Source organism: Euleptes europaea, chromosome 7 (assembly GCF_029931775.1).
Source record: "Euleptes europaea isolate rEulEur1 chromosome 7, rEulEur1.hap1, whole genome shotgun sequence".
Lineage (NCBI taxonomy): Eukaryota > Metazoa > Chordata > Lepidosauria > Squamata > Sphaerodactylidae > Euleptes > Euleptes europaea.
This window is the reverse complement of record NC_079318.1, coordinates 91,024,951-91,042,667: the sequence shown is the minus strand read 5'-3', so window position 1 is coordinate 91,042,667 and position 17,717 is coordinate 91,024,951. Positions and strand designations below refer to the sequence as shown.

General features: G+C 46.9%; 1 protein-coding gene across 1 annotated transcript in view; it reads left to right on the top strand.

Moving 5' to 3' along the window:
• The window catches only part of DAP3 (death associated protein 3), a 33,837-nt gene that overhangs the window by 2,852 nt on the left and 13,268 nt on the right, over positions 1 to 17,717 (top strand). Inside the window, exons 2-4 of the mRNA XM_056853494.1 lie at positions 6,118 to 6,240; positions 14,222 to 14,323; positions 16,985 to 17,093. Coding sequence (XP_056709472.1) covers positions 6,118 to 6,240; positions 14,222 to 14,323; positions 16,985 to 17,093 — 334 coding nt within the window. The remainder of the gene's footprint in view (positions 1 to 6,117; positions 6,241 to 14,221; positions 14,324 to 16,984; positions 17,094 to 17,717) is intronic.

Below are 17,717 nucleotides of genomic sequence, written 5' to 3'. Positions count from 1 at the left end.
TGTGACTGGCCCAAGGTCACCCAGCTGGCTTCAAGTGTAGGAGTGGGAAACAAATCCAGTTCACCAAATTAGCCTCTGCCTCTCATGTGGAGGAGTGGGGAATCAAACCTGGTTCTCCAGATCAGAGTCCACTGCTCCAAACTACCGCTCTTAACCACTATACCACGCTGGCTCTCTCTCAAGCTGCGTTCTTCTCTGAGCAGCTTATAATTAAAAACCCATCACAATACAAATAATGGCAAATGCTATTATTTCTTAAGCAATTTGCAGACATTTTGTCCAATGGTCAGGGAAATTGAGAGAGTTAAAAAGCCTATTCCCATGCTGAGCAGAATAGCATTATTTGGTGCTTGAAGTGTATTAGTATTGTATATGAGATTCCCCTCCCATCCTTTCTCCATGGCAGAGGTAGACTGGCCATTTAACTTACAGGGAAATTTGCTGGTGGGCCACTGCCCCAGAGGCAAGCATAATCAAGCTCTGTCAAAATCTTAGAGGCCTCTCGGCTCAGACTTTTCATCAGCCACAGTAATCGGTGCCACTTCACCAGTTGTCTCGGGCAGTTTTCAGGAGGAAGCAGTGAAGTGAGCTAATGCCCATTGTTTGCACCACTGAGTAACCCCTGCAGCGCTGGCTTGTAACACCAAGGGGACATTCAGCTTGGCTTTTTCCGGGGCCTTTTGCACTTCCCAGTCTGCTCCTAATCTGTGGAGCTCAGGTTAGTGTACAAAGCTCTCTGCTTTCTTTTTTGTCCTCACTGCAATCCTGTGACATAGGTGAGTGAGAGAGGGACTGCCCCAGTGAGCTTAATGGTGTCATTAGTCCTAATCCAGCATGCTGCCACTGGCTATGCGGAAGAAGAGGAGTTGGTTTTTATACAGTGACTTCCTCTACCGCTTAAGGAAGAATCAAAGCTGCTTACAATCACCTTCCCTTTCCCACAACAGACACCCTGTGAGGTAGGTGGGGCAGAGAGAGCTCTAAGAGAGCTACATAAAATCCCAACTTCTGGCTAAAGCCAGAGATGGACTACAATGAGATGACTGGAAGGGTCAGCAGGGATCGCTGGGCTGACCCAAGCACACTCAGGGCTTTGTGTTGTATTGAGTTTTTTATATGAGATTTGCGGGATCATTCTCTGACCCTGGCCTGGCCGGGAAAGAGGGTGGGGTACAAATCGAATAAAATAAATAAAAGTAAATAAAAAGGGTCTCTACCAGGAGAGGTGGGTAGTAGAAGAAGAAGAGTTGGTTTTTATATGCCAACTTTCGCTACCACTTAAGGAAGAATCAAACCGGCTTACAATCACCTTCCCCACCCCACAACAGACACCCTGTGAGGTAGGTGGGGCTGAGAGAGCTCTTAAGAGAGCTGGGACTAGCCCAAGGTCACCCAGCTGGCTTCATGTGGAGGAGTGGAGAAACCAACCCGATTCACCAGATTAGCATCCGCCACTCATGTGGAGGAGTGAGGAATCGAATCCGGTTCTCCAGATTAGAGTCCAAACTACCTCTCTCAACCACTACACCACGCTGGCTCACTTACCTCTCAGTAAGTGAGTAATAGTCTACAGTAGTAATATTCCACAGTTGAATGGGAGACTTGCTCATGTTTTCCACCCTTGGTATTTATGGGTTTGGCGCGTTAACCAATACCATCTTTAATTCCAGGCAAGGAGTCAAGATTTGCTCAGTTTCAGTTCCAAAATCTTTTGTGAATGTGGCACAATTCCAGGGATATCAGGGAGAAGGTTCTGCTTTGCCATGCATTTGTAAGCTTGGCTTGTTCATAGTACATTCTCCGTTTTAGAGTCCTATGTACTTTTTTCCGAAAGGGAGAGGGAATCCTAGCTATGCGGTTAGTTGTACATGGTCCTTTTTAAGCTGGGTGTTATTGAGATGCATGTTTCTTCGCATCCTGGAAGATCAGCTGAATGCATCTCTTTTACGGTGCCATCTTTGCACCTGAGCTCAACAGTGAGGGCACATGAAGGCATTTTTCACAGAAGCCCTGTGGAATGCCTGAAAGTTCTTTTTTTTAAATAATTTTTATTTATTTTTACTATATAGGGATACAGAAAAAAATGGGAGGAAGGAATTTGGGGGGGGGGGCGGAGAGAGAGAAAGAAAACATATATAGCAACATGTCTGTGTCCAAACAAACCAAACTTAAATTTCTGAATCTTAGCGCCCCTTGTGTTCTGACACCTGCCCATTAATTTAATATACTCCTAACATGCCTTCTGAGTTTAAAAAAGATACCATTATTAAAAAGATACTAATATTAAAAATATTGAGAATCAAATATTAGGTGCTAAATTCTATTACTACAATATTGCTTTTATCTGTTTATGACTATTATATCGAATGCCTAATTAAATGATGGAAAGCCTGAAAGTTCTTAGACTTTTTCATGCTATGCAGTTTGAGTGTGAAAAAAAGCTTGCCTTAATAAATGTTTACTGATTCTAGAAGATAATGTATCTCATAGGAGTTTTCCCCCCAGTGTTTCCCCAAATTTTCCATCACAAAAATGGGGGCTGGGCCTTGGAGGGGGTTCCGATCCTTTGCGTCTCTAAACATGATGTAACAACTTGTTTGTAGGGGTTTGAGTCTAACCCCTGGGTTCTTCAGAAAACCAATTGCAAACTACTGCTTTTGGTAAGTGATGGGGATATTGTAATTCCCTTAAAAAATATTTATAGGCAGGAGCCTATGTTAGCTGAATAAATAAATTTTGGAAAGCGTTTACTATTTGAAGTGGAAAGGGTAGTATATTTATATGTGGGGTATTCAGATGTGAATCATGTTTAAATTACTTTTTTGACAAAGCTGACCTCAATTCTGTCCATTTCATTCACTCAGGAAGATTCCTGGAGATATTGACCCTGTCATTGTTCGTACCATCTGTCTATAGATAGTGTTAATCGAAGGCTGTTTGGAATCTACCGTTATTGTGAGGTTGGTATTCTGCTTTGAAAACTATGTATCGGACTTGTCTTATATGAGAAACAAGCTTTGTATTTCCTGGCTGGTTTTAAGTTTTGCTCTGTGGATTTATCTCTAAAACAGCTTTTCGCACCAAGAGTGTATTCAGGGCATGATTAAGTTCATGGTCACCAAGAAGTGGGGGTGGCTTCTAGCTTTTTAAAAAGAAAGTATTATACAAAAGAACTTTTCCGGGAGGCTCTCCCTTTCTTTACATTCTGTATTAGGATTAGAGGGTGATCAGGGAATGAGCTAATTCAGAGTTTTGTGGGAGAGTACTTTAGGATTACCTTATGAATTCTAGGATAAGACACTGATCTTTGCAAATTTGGCCTCCTCGTACTTGGGAGACAATGGGGAGAATTCCCCCAAAGGATATAGAATTAAATATCTTAACAACTTATGTAGCCTTGTGGCACATTAAGGACTTAACAGACTTATTGTGGCCTTAAGAGAGCCCGCATGGTGTAGTGGTTAAGGTGTCGAACTAGGATGTGGGAAAACCCAGGTTTGAATCCCCACTTTGCCATGGAAGCTTGCTGAGTGACCTTGGGCCGGTCACACACTCTCAGCTTCGACCCTGGCAAGTATTTGGGTGGGAGATCTCCAAGGAATACCAGGGTCATTACGTGGAGGCAGGCAATGGCAAACCACCTCTGAACGTCTCTTGCCTCGAAAACCCTATGGGGTTGCCATAAGTTAGCTGTGACTTGGCGGCAAAAAATATTTGTGGCCTTAGCTTTCATGGTCACTACAACTTATGCTGCAACAGATCCGTTGGTCTCTGAGGTGTCACACGTCTCCTTTTTGATTTTGATGCATCAAGCTAAGGCTGAAACTTAATTGCTGCAAAGTTGACTCTTACAGTGAGTTTTTTAAACTGGTACAGTATGCAGTGGGCATAATTAAAAATGAGCTGGACAGATGTATGTAGGATGAATTTATCGAAGGTTAATGCCAGCTCAATGAAACCGCCATATTCCAAGGCAGTCTACCTCTGAATAGCAGATGCTGGAGATAAACAGCTGAACAGGAGCTTCCCATGAGCATCTTGGCTGGCCATAATTGGAAGCACAATGCTGGGCCAAAGTTGACCAGCAGTCTGATTCAACAAGGCACATCTGAGTATTGATATAAGTTATTTGCTGGCTGCCTCGGTATTGTACAAAGATAGGACATGTATCTTTGAATTTTTAAAGGGTATAAACGCATGAAACAAATGACCTTCTGTAGGATGTTTTGGGCAAGGCCTTCTGTTTTTATTGGCAGGAATTATGCTGCGGAATCTGAAGAGGCTCCTTTGCCAGGGACATAAGGTGAGTATCCCCTTTCATTCGTTGTTCCCCTCCCTCAGTTCTGCACAAATAAATTACTGGGAGGCGTCCCGGTTGAGTCCGGGGCACGTATTTACATCTCAGCTAAGCACACCCCAGTTCGCCAAGCCTGTAGCAAAGCAGGAAGTCTCCCTTTTCCAGCCCTGTGACTTAACTGTATGTTTCAAATGTGTAATGAGGAGCAAAGATTCTTACAGAAACAGCTCCACCTTATGGGCTTCTGGATTCCAGGTGCAGCTTTGGTTCCATGATTATTTGTTTGCTTTTGGGAAGCTGGCCGAACTGGTGAAAGCTTCAAGGGCTGGTTTCTGCCTCTGGGTTTCACGGGTTCAAGATCATGCTTATCTGGCTTGCTCGGAGTTTGGCTCCAGGGGTTTTAAACTGGGAGGTGTGCTTATTTTTAGACAGTTTTAGTCCACCTGGGGCCCATGACCATTTGCCCTTCCTTATGATTTCCGCAGCTCACCAGCAGCAGCACATATGCTAGAAGTTCAGAAGGTCCTAGTTTAATTCCTGGAATCTCTATATAATCTCTATATAAAGGGTTTTGAGAAGAGACGATGACTGGCCCCTAGCTACCCTCTGAGTTTAAAGCAGTAAGGCAATAGAACAACCATGTGTTTAAAGAATTACATTTGCCTCTTTAATTCTCACCCCGGTTATGCTCCATGAAACTAAGCCTTTCGTAGGGATCATAGAAACTGCCTTGCCCTGAGTAAAAGCATTGGTTCATCTGACTCAATATCATCTGTGACTGGCAGCAGCCATTATAGGATCTATCAAGCTTCCAAACAGCTGTGCAGTGGTGGTCAGAAGGGGCAAGAAAGTCAGCAAGTGCTACCTTGGCAGATACTGTGACCACCTAAGCCAGGGGTCTCCAACCATTCTGAGCCTGCGTGTATATTTGGAATTCTGGCACGGTGCAGTGGGTGCAGCAACAAAATAGCTGGCCTGGAATGGCTGCTGCAGGAGGCGGAGCCAGCCGCAAAATGATCGCCGCAAGCTTCAGCAAGCAGTGCAGATCCTTGTGCTGTGGTGGCAGCTGCTGCCAATGCAACGTTTAGAAAAAAATCTGCACAGCCTATCAGACACCTTGCTGGGCAAAAGCCCTATTTGGCCCCACCCACTTCCTAAAAACTCTTGGTGGGTGCCAGAAAAGGTGTTGGCAGGCACCATGAAGTAAATCTGGGGTCAAGAGGACAAGACTCAGTGCAAAGTATGTACACATAAGGCAGCTTCATATATGTTCATATGTATTGAATTAGGCCATGGGTCGATCAAGGTCAGTATTGTCTACCCACACTGGCAGCAGCTCTCCTGGGTCTCAGGCATAGGAAGGTCTTTCGCACCACCTACTGTCAGATCCTTTAACTGGAGATGCCGGGGATTGAACCTGGGGCCTTTTGCATGCCAAGCAGATGCTCTGCCACTGAGCCACAGCTCCTCCCCATAGCTCTCCAGGGTCTCAGGCAGAGGTCATTCACATCACCTGCTGCCTAGTCCTTTTAACTGGAGATGTTGGGGATTGAACTTGGGACCTTCTGCATGCCAAGCAGATGCTCTGCCAGTGAGCCACGGTCCCTCCCCAAGTCAAGGGCACAGGGCTTTGAGACACTAACCCTCACACAGTGCAAAGCAGGTCCTTTTCAACTAGGTCCTTGCCTCATCTGGCCATCATTTGGCGGGTGGAGGATTCTGCCCTCCCCCTGAGGAGGAGCCGCTCTCTGGAAGCTGCAATCCTCCTCCAAAAGGGACTGTCATTTCTTGGTAGCTGAGCTGCTGTTTTTCCTCTCTAGTTTGAGCCAAACAGCTTTCTTCAGGCCGGCCCAAGGACCTGGCAAAGTACTGCTGTGATCCAGGATGCTCAGCTTGCTCCAGAGAAGCCCAGAGCGATCTTCCGTACCAACGAGAGCGATCCAGTGAGTTACCATTACGGTGCTGTGCAAACAAAATTTAGGAAAGGTGCCCAAAGTCTGATGTGCTGGCTTGGCAAATGACAGGTGATGACTGTTGACGGCTTGGTGTAGTGGTTAAGAGTGAGAGCCAGCATGATGTAGTGGTTAAGAGCGGTGGTTTGGAGCGGTAGATTAGCCTCCGCTGCTCATGTGGAGGAGTGGGGAATCGAACCCAGTTCTCCAGATTACAGTTCACCGCTCCAAACCACCGCTCTTAACCACTACACCATGCTGGCTCTTGGCGGATACTAATCTAGTGAACCGGGTTTGATTCCCCACTCCTCCACATGAGCGGTGGACTCTAATCTGGAGAACCGGGTCCGATTCCCCACTCTTCCACATGAGCGGCAGACACTAATCTGGTGAACTGGGTTGGTTTCCCCACTCCTCCACATGAAGCCAGCTGGGTGACCCTGGGCTAGTCACAGTTCTCTCCAGACTCTCTCAGCCCCACTTACCTCACAAGGTGTCTGTCGTGGGGAGAGGAAGGGGTGATTGTAAGCCAGTTTGATTCTTCCTTAAGTGGGAGAGAAAGTCATCATATAAAAACCAACTCTTCCTCTTCTTCTTCTTCATCCTTCCCTCTCCACCATTGGCACATGACTCATGTCTTGATGCTGATCCATATTTCCCCCATTACCTTTTGGTTTTGTCCTTTGTTTGCTGTGAGATTTTGTAACTTCTAGTGGCTGCTTACCCATTTAAAGGAACTTCTGGTAACCGAGCTGTGCCTTTTAAGCCAGCCATTGATCACATTTTAACATTGTACCGCCAAAACTTCATTGTGTTTCTTTTTGATGTATCAGAAGTGTGAAATATCTTTCAAGGGTGTTTAATCCCCACTATAAGCCTAAGCTCCAAAGTAACAGGAATTGGATTCCCCTCCTTCTGGTTTCCAGTTGCCTTTGATGGGGCTATCACAGGGGGAGGACCGGAAGCCACCAGGTGCCCCTGCCTCAATGCTTGTATCAAGATCCAGCTATTAGGCACCCCTCCCCACTTCAGCTTCCAGCTGGTTCCCCAGCAGCCTCTCTGTCTTGTGAGGATCCATCTCCAGCTGAAGAGCGCCTCTCCCAAGGAGTGTTTTGTATTGAACTTTGTATTCTGTACTCGATAGATTGTTGCTGTGAGCTGCTTCAGGGAACTAACTTTTGTCTGAAAAGTGGGATAGAAATATAAGGTGCAATCCTATGCAGAGTTACTCTAATCTGAGCCCTTTGAGTTCAGTGGATTTAGTCCAGGGTAACTTGGCATTGATTGCGATGCAAAGGAATTAACGAAATAATTAGAGTCCACCACTCAAAATAGTAATACCGGTCATCTATCATCCTGTCCATTTATATCCTGCCTTTCTCCCCAATGGGAACCCAAAGTGGCTTACATCATTCTCTTCTCCTCCACTGATCCTCACAACAACCCTTTGAGGTAGGTTAGGCTGAGAGAGACTGGTCCCAACGTCACCCAGCCAGCTTCCATGGCAGAGTGGGGATTTGAACCTGGGTCTCCCAGATCCTAGTCCGATGCTGTGCCCACTACCCCACACGCATCAGCCTTAAAACAATTTGAAAAGTCACAAAGGCATGCTGGGTTGGATCCTATGGACCCATTTCACTAATGGTGGTGCCTCTTACATTGGAGGGAAGTTGCTGCCGTTAATAGAATGGATCCATAGGATCCAACCTATATTAAAACAACTCAGGAGAATCGCACCACCTTCGCCTGCCCCAAGCGTTCCCAACACAGCCTAAGCAAATTCAGGGAGACTTTGAAGGTGGTGCTTGGGGAGGGTGGATTTGAGGGCAGATGTGATGTCATGTCTGGGTGCCACTCTAGGAGTTTCCCCTAAACTCTGTGGTGAAGACCATAAAAACCAGGGGAAATTCCTAGAGCACTACTGCGGAAGTCATTCTCCCACCACCACCCTCCCTGTTCCTCAGTTTCTCAAGTGTGGGAGATTGGAAAGCCTGACTAGCACCCAAAATGTGCTGAAGTAGGCATCAACCAAGTGTCCCTGGAGAGGATTTTCCACAGCTAGGGTCCCACTACTGAGAAGGCCTGTCTTCAGTTATTTCCCATTCTTAGAAGGAAAGGTTACTTTGTTTTTTGTTAGTTCCTTATTGCAGTTCCCCAGACCAGACCCAAATGAACCTCAGTAATATAACTTCAGTAGTATAATATAATATATAGAGCCCCGTGGCGCAGAGTGGTAAGCTGCAGTGTTGCAGTCCAAGCTCTGCTCACAACCTGAGTTCGATCCCAATGGAAGTCGGTTTCAGGTAGCTGGCTCAAGGTTGACTCAGCCTTCCATCCTTTCGAGGTTGGTGAAATGAGTACCCAGCTTGCTGGGGGTAAAGGGAAGATGACTGGGGAAGGCACTGGCAAACCACCCTGTAAACATAGTCTGCCTAGTCAATGTCAGGATGTGACGTCACCCCATGGGTGAGTAATGACCCGGTGCTTGCACAGGGGACTGCCTTTACCTTTTTAATATAACTTCAACCCCTGCTGATTTGAAATTACCCTTTGCTGATTAATCAACTTTAATTGATTTCCAGTTAATGCTTGCAGCACTAATTAGTACATCCTCTGTTACCTCAGTTAGTTTTTGTACCAACTATCTTGAGGTTTGTCCTCGACAGAAATGAAATTGATTGGAATACCACCATTGTAAATTAGCTGGCCTGGTGAGGATTCAGAGTATGAATTCAGTGAATGCTTCCTATCTTTTAATAATTCTTAGAACAGATCTCTGTGATTTCTAAAAAAAATGGATTTGTGACATTTAAGTTATTCAATATCATCTTTGGAATAAAAGCTAAAGATGTATCTCTTTATATATTCACATATAGATATATAGGGAGAGGGGCTGTGTTTAGGCCAGTCAACAATGGGAATTTGGAAAATCCTGGGCTTGTACTTTCTTCTCCCTTCACGTTAAACCGTGGTTTGAAGTTGGGTTTGTAGAGAAGAGGGCAAGTCGTTGACCCCTGGTTTGTTTGCATATGTTACTTACAATCTGCCTTTCTCACAGAGACTCGAGGTGGATTACAGAATATTAAAAGGTTTAATAAATACAGAGGAGGGTCTCTGGCTCAGTGGCTGAGCATCTGCTTGGTACACAAAAGGTCCCAGGTTCGATCCCCAGCATCTCCAGTTAAGCCACCATTTGTCATTTCACTGATCTGAACATCACAGCAAGCTGTGGTTTCTCAGGAACCAGAGGGTAGGGAGCGCTTGATATCTGAGCTCTGTCTGTGTTGAGATGGGTTAGAACTTTCACAAGACCACTAGACTCATTCACATACCAAGCAAATCACGGCTTATTTGTCTGAATGCAGCCAAAGGGGAAGAGGGACATCTAGACATTAGGAAGAATTTTCTAACAGTTAGAGCGGTTCCTCAGTGGAACAGGCTTCCTTGGGAGGTGGTGAGCTTCCCTGGAGGTTTTCAAGAAGAGGTTAAGTGGCCATCTGTCAGCAATGCTGATTCTATAACCTTAGGCAGATGATGAGAGGGAGGGCACCTCGGCCATCTTCTGCGCATGTAGTAGGGGTCACTGGGGGTTTGGGGGGGTAGTTGTGAATTTCCTGCATTGTGCAAGGGGTTGGACTAGATTCCAACTCGATGATTCTAAAAAGATCTCACTCTTGCTCTAGGGAGCTTAGGATGGTGTACAGAGGGTTGTCCTTCCCCTCCACTTTATCTTAACAATAGCCCTGTTAGGTAGATCACGATGGGTAGCTGTGTTAGTCAGTCCATAGCAGTAGAAAAGAGCAAGAGTCCAGTAGCACCTTAAAGACTAACAAAATTTCTGGCAGGGTATAAGCTACCTGTTAGGAAGGTTAGGGAAAGAGTCAGTTGCTCAGTGAGATTGATCAGTTCGGTAGCATGACTCTCCAGTCAAAAGGACCGTGTGCTAACCACTGAACACATGAAACTGCCTTATATTGAATCAGACCATTGCGGTCAGTATCGTCTACTCAGACCGGCAATGGCTGTCCAGGGTCCTGGGCTGGGGTCCTTCACATCACCTCCACCCTGACCTTACTGGAGATGTCAGGGATTGAACCTGGGGCCTACTGCATGCCAAGCAGATACTCTACCACTGAGCCACAGCCCCTCCCCGAGTCCTGTTCACCCCGACTCCTGTGCACCACGCAGTCGGGTTTGTGATAGATCTGTAGCTGTAGAATCAGAGTTGGTTTTTATATGGCGACTTTCTCCACCACTTAAGGAAGAATCAAACTGGCTTACAATCACCTTCCCTTCCCCTCCCCACAACAGACACCCTGTGAGGTAGGTGAGGCTGAGAGAGCTGTGACTAGCCCAAGGTCACCCAGCTGGCTTCATGTGTAGGAGTGGGGAAACAAATCCAGTTCCCCAGATTAGCCTCCGCCACTCATGTGGAGGGGTGGGGAATCAAACCCGGTTCCCCAGATCAGAGTCCACCACTCCGAACCACCGCTCTTAACCACTCCACCACGCTGGCTCTCTTTACAGCCATTTGTACAGAGAGAGTCAGCTTTGTGTTTCCCCCTCCTGTAGCCTTAGCCTCGCACCCGCCAACCTACGCAGTTCTTTAAAAACGCAGATTAAAAGGATGGTGGGCTCTGTGCTTTAATGCCAACAGATCTCTGAGGTGCGCTCTGCCTCTTGCGGGATTTGCTGCAAAGGCAAAGTAAAGTCTTTTTTTCTTTTTTTTTTAAACGAGGCTGCCTTGAGGGGCTCCCTCCATCTGCATCTTTGAGCGGCTTTGATTTCTCAGCGTGAGGCTGTTGCAGCGGCACGAAAACCCAATGGGGGGGGACCGGCCTTGGGAGGCACTTTTGCCTCCGCCTCTGCAATCAGGAACCTTTTCGCTGCCGATTCTTCTGGGGTCTCCATGGAAACGGCAACGTGCAGGCGCTCCTGTCCTGTGACCGACCCCCCCCCTTTCCCCAGCGCATCTCCGGCAGCAGTGCCCAGATGGCAACGGGATTGTCTTTGCCATCCCGGGTCTCGGCCGGTGTTGCCAGGCAACGGGCCCCTGCACTTTGCCGTTGGATGGACAAGTCGAAGCTGGGCGCAGCCGCCAAGGGTGGAGGCTGCCTGAAGGATGTCGTCCCATGCCCCACCGTTCTCCCACATTTGACCGCTGTGCATTTGACCGCTGAGCCCGGAGTGCAAGGAAAAATCGAGGGGGTGGGCCCACATGGGCAACCTCCAGGGGAGGGGGTGGCATATGTACCATGATTATGCCCTTAAAGCCATAGCCTGAAGCTACGTCTGTAGAAATCAAGAAGGAGACAACGAAGAGTTGGTTTTTATATGCCGACTTTCTCTACCACTTAAGGGAGAATCAAACCGGCTTACAATCACCTTCCCTTCTCCTCCCCACATCAGACACCCTGTGAGGTAGGTGGGGCTGAGAGAGTGTGATTAGCCCAAGGTCACCCAGCTGGCTTCGTGTGTAGGAGTGGGGAAACAAACCCAGTTCACCAGATTAGCATCCGCCGCTCATGCAGACCCAGTTCTCCAGATTAGAGTCAACATCTTAAGAATCTTCCAGCCCCGACCCTGGCTAGTTATTTGGATGGGAGACCTCCAAGTTATACCCTACCAGCATACTGCAATTCCCTGATAGTACCCAAATACAGAATCTTACTTTCAAACACCAGATTAAATGCCCTGCCTTTAGGGCAGTGGTTTCCAAACTTTTCGGGCCACTGCCCCCTTGGTTCCACAAACTCCACCCCAGTGCCCCCTAACCTATCCAATAACACAGTTGAAGGGGCCCACCTCTAGCACCCCCTTGCTGCCCCCTTGCCTCTTAGTGCTCCCCTAGGTAATCCCTCCCCACTCCCCGGGGGGTGGTACTGCCCACTTTGGGAACCACTGCTTTAGGGGAACTAACAGATAGATTCAAAGGGATACCCTTTTCTGAGCGGCTTTGCGTCTGCAAATCAGGGGAGCTAGATACCAGGCACTTTTTCGTCAACTGTAAAAAGTACAATGCGGCCCAAGAAAAATAGATTTCTATATATATTCAAAAATGGAGGCTTATGGAAAAATAGGAACTTGTAGTCATCCTACTAGTAGACACTGGCCCAGACGGGACTCTGGCAGTCGCAAAATTTATATCTATGGCATTAAATAATACTCCTAAATTTTAAATTGTACAGTTATGTATATTTCTAATCTTAATGACGTTTTATGGAAGTTGTAAATGTAATTTTTATACTTGAGTTGGTATATTTAATAATGTTATTTCCTAATGTACCTTTTTCCTATCCTCACAACTGATTGGTCTATGAGCATTTAATAAACAATGCCAAGTTCGTGACTGGGGAGGCAGGCATGGCAAACCACTTCCGAACATCTACTTGGAAACCCTATGGGGTCGACATAAGTCAGCTGTGACTCAATAGCAAAAAAAAGAAAAAATCTTCGCGTCCCATTTTAAACAGGGGAAGCGAAGGCCTGGCTCTCACGGCAGCAGTGAAGGCCATGAAAGTGCGCAGGCGACGCATCATGAAATCTCACAAACCAGAGAGATTGTGGGGTCATATTTCTGGCAGTTGGGGAATGGGGCTGTCGTACTGCTGAGAGCCAGTGGGGTGTAGTGGTTAGGAGCGGGTTTGATTCCCTGCTCCTCCATATGAGCGGCAGACTCTAATCTGGAGAACCGGGTTTGATTCTCCACATGAGCGGCGGACTCTAATCTGGAGGACCGCTCCTCCACATGAAGCCTGCTGGGTGACCTTGGGCCACTCACAGTTCTCTTAGAGCTCTCAGAATTTTTCCTGCTGATTTGCCTAGAATTGAATTCTTGCTTTACTTGAGAGCTAGTGTGGTGTAGTGCTTAGGAGCGCTGGACTCTGATCTGGAAAACTGGGTTTGATTCCCCACCCCTCCACATGAGCGGCAGACTCTAATCTGCAGAACCGGGTTGGTTTCCCCACTCCTGTACATGAAGCAGATATAAAAAAGGGCAGATATAAAAAAGTGCCATTCTCAAACAAAGTGTAGATGCTCACATGACAAAGCTGAAACTGTTGAACATATGATCATGGAGCTTCCTATATTTAACGAGCTGAGGGCCAGTTTAATTAAACATTTATTTAAAAATCTGGAAATGTCCAACGAGGCATCTGGCAGTACGAGGTGTGACGGGGCTACTATCAGATACAAATGATTCTGTTACTCTGTCTGTGGCAAAGTTTACAGGGGCAACAGTGAAATACCAAAAGAATAACACTAAGAAAGGCATTTTTATACCTTTATTTTCTGCACAAGGCTATAGCTATATGAGCAGTACTAGACAGACAGACAGACCCCGAAGAGGAGGTTGAGGGAGGACACGATTGCCCTCTTGAAGTATTTGAAGGGCTGTCACCTAGAGGAGGGCAGGGAGCTCTTCCTGTTGGCAGCAGAGGACGGGACTCACAATAGCTAGAGAATAATGGTTTTAATTGTACGTTATATTTTAATGTCTTAATGACTTATTGTATATGATGTTTTAATTGATATTAGCAGCTCTGAGCCCGGCCCCGGCTGTACAAATTTTTTTAAAAATACATACAAATAAAATATAAACATAATGGGTTTAAATTTTGGGCAGAAAGGTGTCAGCTGGATTTTAGGAAAGGGCGGTAAGAGTAGTTCAGCAGTGGAATTGGCTGCCTAGGGAGGTGGTGAGCTCCCCCTATCCGGAAGTATTTAAGCAGCAGCTGGACGAACACTTGTCAGGGATGCTCTAGGCTGATCCTGCATTGAGCAGGGGGTTGGACTAGATGGCCTGTGTGGCCCCTTCCAACTCTAGGATTCTATGATCTTTTGCCCCACCTTGTTGTATCGAGTTCCAGAGGGTAATTATGCCTCGCAGCTGCCTCCGGGGAACCTGTGCTCAGAGAGCTGCAGGCTGCATTTGAAAATAATCCAAACGGTTGTCGCTTCAACCCTACAGGCCAATCATATGGAAGAGCATGTGGGCCATTACTACAGCATCCCTCCCCAGGAGGTGAAGGTGATATTCCCGCATGGACTGCCAGCGCGCTTCCAGTTACAGGTGCTCCGTCTTTCTTTCAGGCCTGAAGGTGGGGGCTGGGGGGAGGTGGTATGAGAAATAGCTGTCGGGTTGTTGGGTTGTGATCCGAGTTGGAGTCACCGGCTCCGCTGCAGATTTCCCGTCTTCTGTTGAAGCAGGTGCTGCAAAGGCAAAATGCCCTAGAGCTGGCTTTGTAAGCAGCTCCTTCCTGGAGTGCACGCCGGGCCCCGTTTGTGCACAAAGGGGGACTAGTTGGCAGAACAGCCTGCACCGCCGCTGGCTGTGAGGGGGTGGATTCTGCTTCCAAGGGGCCCCTTGCGTAAGAACTCCATGCCGGGAGTGCAGCCGAGGGAAAGGGTCTCTGTTAAATGCCATCGAGCCCCTTTCTGATCTATGGCGACCCAATGGATGAAAGTTTTACAGATATCACGGACAGCTAAAAGACAAATGAAGAGTGGGTTCTTGATCGAATCAAGCCTGAGCTGTCCCCAGAAGCTCAAATGACTAACCCGAGGCTGTCATACTTTGGACCCACCGTGAGAAGACAAGAGTCACTGGAAAAGACAATTGTGCTAGGAGAAGTCGAAGGCAGCAGGAAAAGAGGAAGACCCAACATAAGATGGATGGACTCTATCAAGGAAGCCACGGCCCTCCATTTGCAAGACCTGAGCGAGGCTAACGATAGGACGTTCCAGAGGACGTTGATTCATAAGTCAGAAGTGACTTGATAGTACCCCTCCCTCCCTCTCTCTCACTCGCTCACACAAAAAATGAATGAATGACCTCCAAAATGTCCTATCCTTAACAGCCTTGCTCAGGGCTTGCAATCTGAAGGTCAATGCAGAAAGGGTCTGCTGCATCTCTTACTTTGCTGGGCTGGTTTCTGCTGGCAGCCGAGTTTTTTGCATTCCACAGGGTTTTCCTTCGCCTGCGGACTGATATGAGTCAAATCCCCTCCGCCACCTTACCTTTCTTGCATATGTGAATCAGGCTTTTGGAGCGTGCAGATCGGAGGTGACCCCTCCCTATAGAAGTTAGCGAGGGGGGGGCATCTCATGCTTTGCCCGCACAAGGTCCTGGATTTGATCTCAAGCATCCCCAGCTTAAAGGATCGTAGGTAGCCTTTTAACCTTGGAGAGTCCGAGTGAACAGTAAGCAACAAAGGAAGCCTAAAACAGCTTCCGTTTATTATTTCTGTTAGCTGTGTTAATAGCACGTCATTGGAGCCAGCGTGGTGTAGTGGTTAAGAGCAGTGGGCTCTGATCTGGAGTAACAGATTTCCATTCCTCCACATGAGTGGCGGAGGCTAATCTGGTGAACTGGATTGGTTTCCCCGCTCCTCCACGTGAAGCCAGCTGGGTGTCCTTGGGCTAGTCACACGATTTCAGCCCCACCTACCTCACAAGGTGTCTGTTTTGGGGAGGGGGAGGGAAGGTGATTGTAAACCGGTTTGATTCTCCCTTAAGTGGCAGAGAAAGTCGGCATATAAAAACCAACTCTTCTTCCTTTTAGAGTCAGTGCATCTCACGTTGGGTCTTCCTCTTTCCCTGCTGCCTTCCACTTTTCCTAGCATGATTGTCTTTTCTGGTGAGCCTTGTCTTCTCATGATGTAACCAGAGTACAATAGGCTCAGTGTGATCATAAGAACATAAGAGAGGCCATGCTGGATCAGAGCAAGGTCCATCAAGTCCAGCAGTCTGTTCACACAGTGGCCAACCAGGTGCCTCTAGGAAGCCCCGAAACAGGCATTCTGCTGCCTGTGTTCCAGTGCACCAAATATATTCGGCATGCTCCTCTGATCCTGGAGAGAATAGGTATGCTGGGTACCCAAGGTTGAGTAGAAAGGGAATATATATATATAAAGGGAAAATATAATTTATTAGAAGCGCTAAGTAAGGGTTACAAATATTTTAAAACATTAAAATAGCACAATGGCATTTCCTAGGGTTGATCTCTGTAACCACATACCAAACGCATTTTGGCCTATTGGGCCTTTATCAGTGGTTAATTAAAACACATGTTAAGCCTGCACACATTTACAGAAATAAATAAATAAATGCATATACAAACAGTTCAAACCCAACCAGGCATGTGTATAGGTTGTAAAATCTATTACCAGTTACTCAAACATCAGGTCAGATTGGTTCTAGTTGTAATACTGGTTAGTATATGTCTCTCATACCTGCACACATAGTTTTCAGGTTGATACCTGCACACATAGTTTTCAGGTTGGGTTTTATTCCCCGCTTTTTTCTTCCACGAGAATAGGTATGCATCATGACTACTATCCATTTTTATTAATAGCTATGAATAGCCCTCTCTTCCATGAACATGTCCCCTCTCCTCTTAAAGCCTTTTAAGTCATTTTAGCTTCTAGGAACAGTTCAGGCTTGCTTTGATCTAGAACCCACTTATTTGTCTTTTAGGCGGTCCATGGTATCCGTAAAACTCTCCAGTTAAAGGGACACTTAGTAGCTATTGGGAAAGACTGTTCTGTGCCTGAGAAACCCTGAACCGTCACTGCCAGTCAGATTAAGACACTATTGAGTTAGAAGGATCAGTAGCCTGACGGGGTAAGACAGTCTCTGACATGTGTATGTGAAATTTGGCTTGCTATACTGATCCTTTCTCTCTTCAAAGCTTTATTCCCTTCATATCGTTTTCTGTTTTTAATTCTGGTAGATGAAAACCTTCAACGAAGCGTGTTTCATGGTGAGGAAACCGGGTGTCGAACTCCTCAGCTATTTAAAACACACCAACTTTGCTCACCCCGCCATCCGATACGTCATCTGTATCCTGCTCAAAAGAGCCGCGGACGCGGCCCTCGGCTTGGCCTGCAGTCACGGCAGTCTGAGCATTGGCTTTCCTTGGGGAAACCACTAAGTTTCTAGCCCTCATAGTGGAGAATCAGTTTGAAATTGAATAGGCTGGTGTCTGCTCAATGCACTTAAACCAGAGGGGAGCTAGGCTGGGCTTCCATTGATGGGGGAGTGGGAGAGGGATGACCAGACAATGTGCTTTGGTTAGCAAGGAGGGTAACGGTTGTTTCACCTAAATTCCTTCTGAATGCAGCAGTTCTGAAAAGCACTTTCAGGGTTTTGAACCCAGATCTCCCCCCCTCTGTCCGCTAACACATGAACACCTGAAGCTGCCTTATACTGAATCAGACCCTTGGTCCGTCAAAGACAGTATTGTCTACTCAGACCGGCAGCAGCTCTCCAGGTTCTCAGGAAGGGGTCTTTCACATCACCTACTTGCCTAGTCCCTTGAACTGGAGATGCTGGGGATTGAACCTGGGACCTTCTGCATGCCAAGCAGATGCTCTACCACTGGGCCACGGCCCCTCCCAAACACTCCCTCTGCTGTGCTGTCTGGCCACCTTGCCTTTTTTTATATTGACTGCTTCCGTCATGAG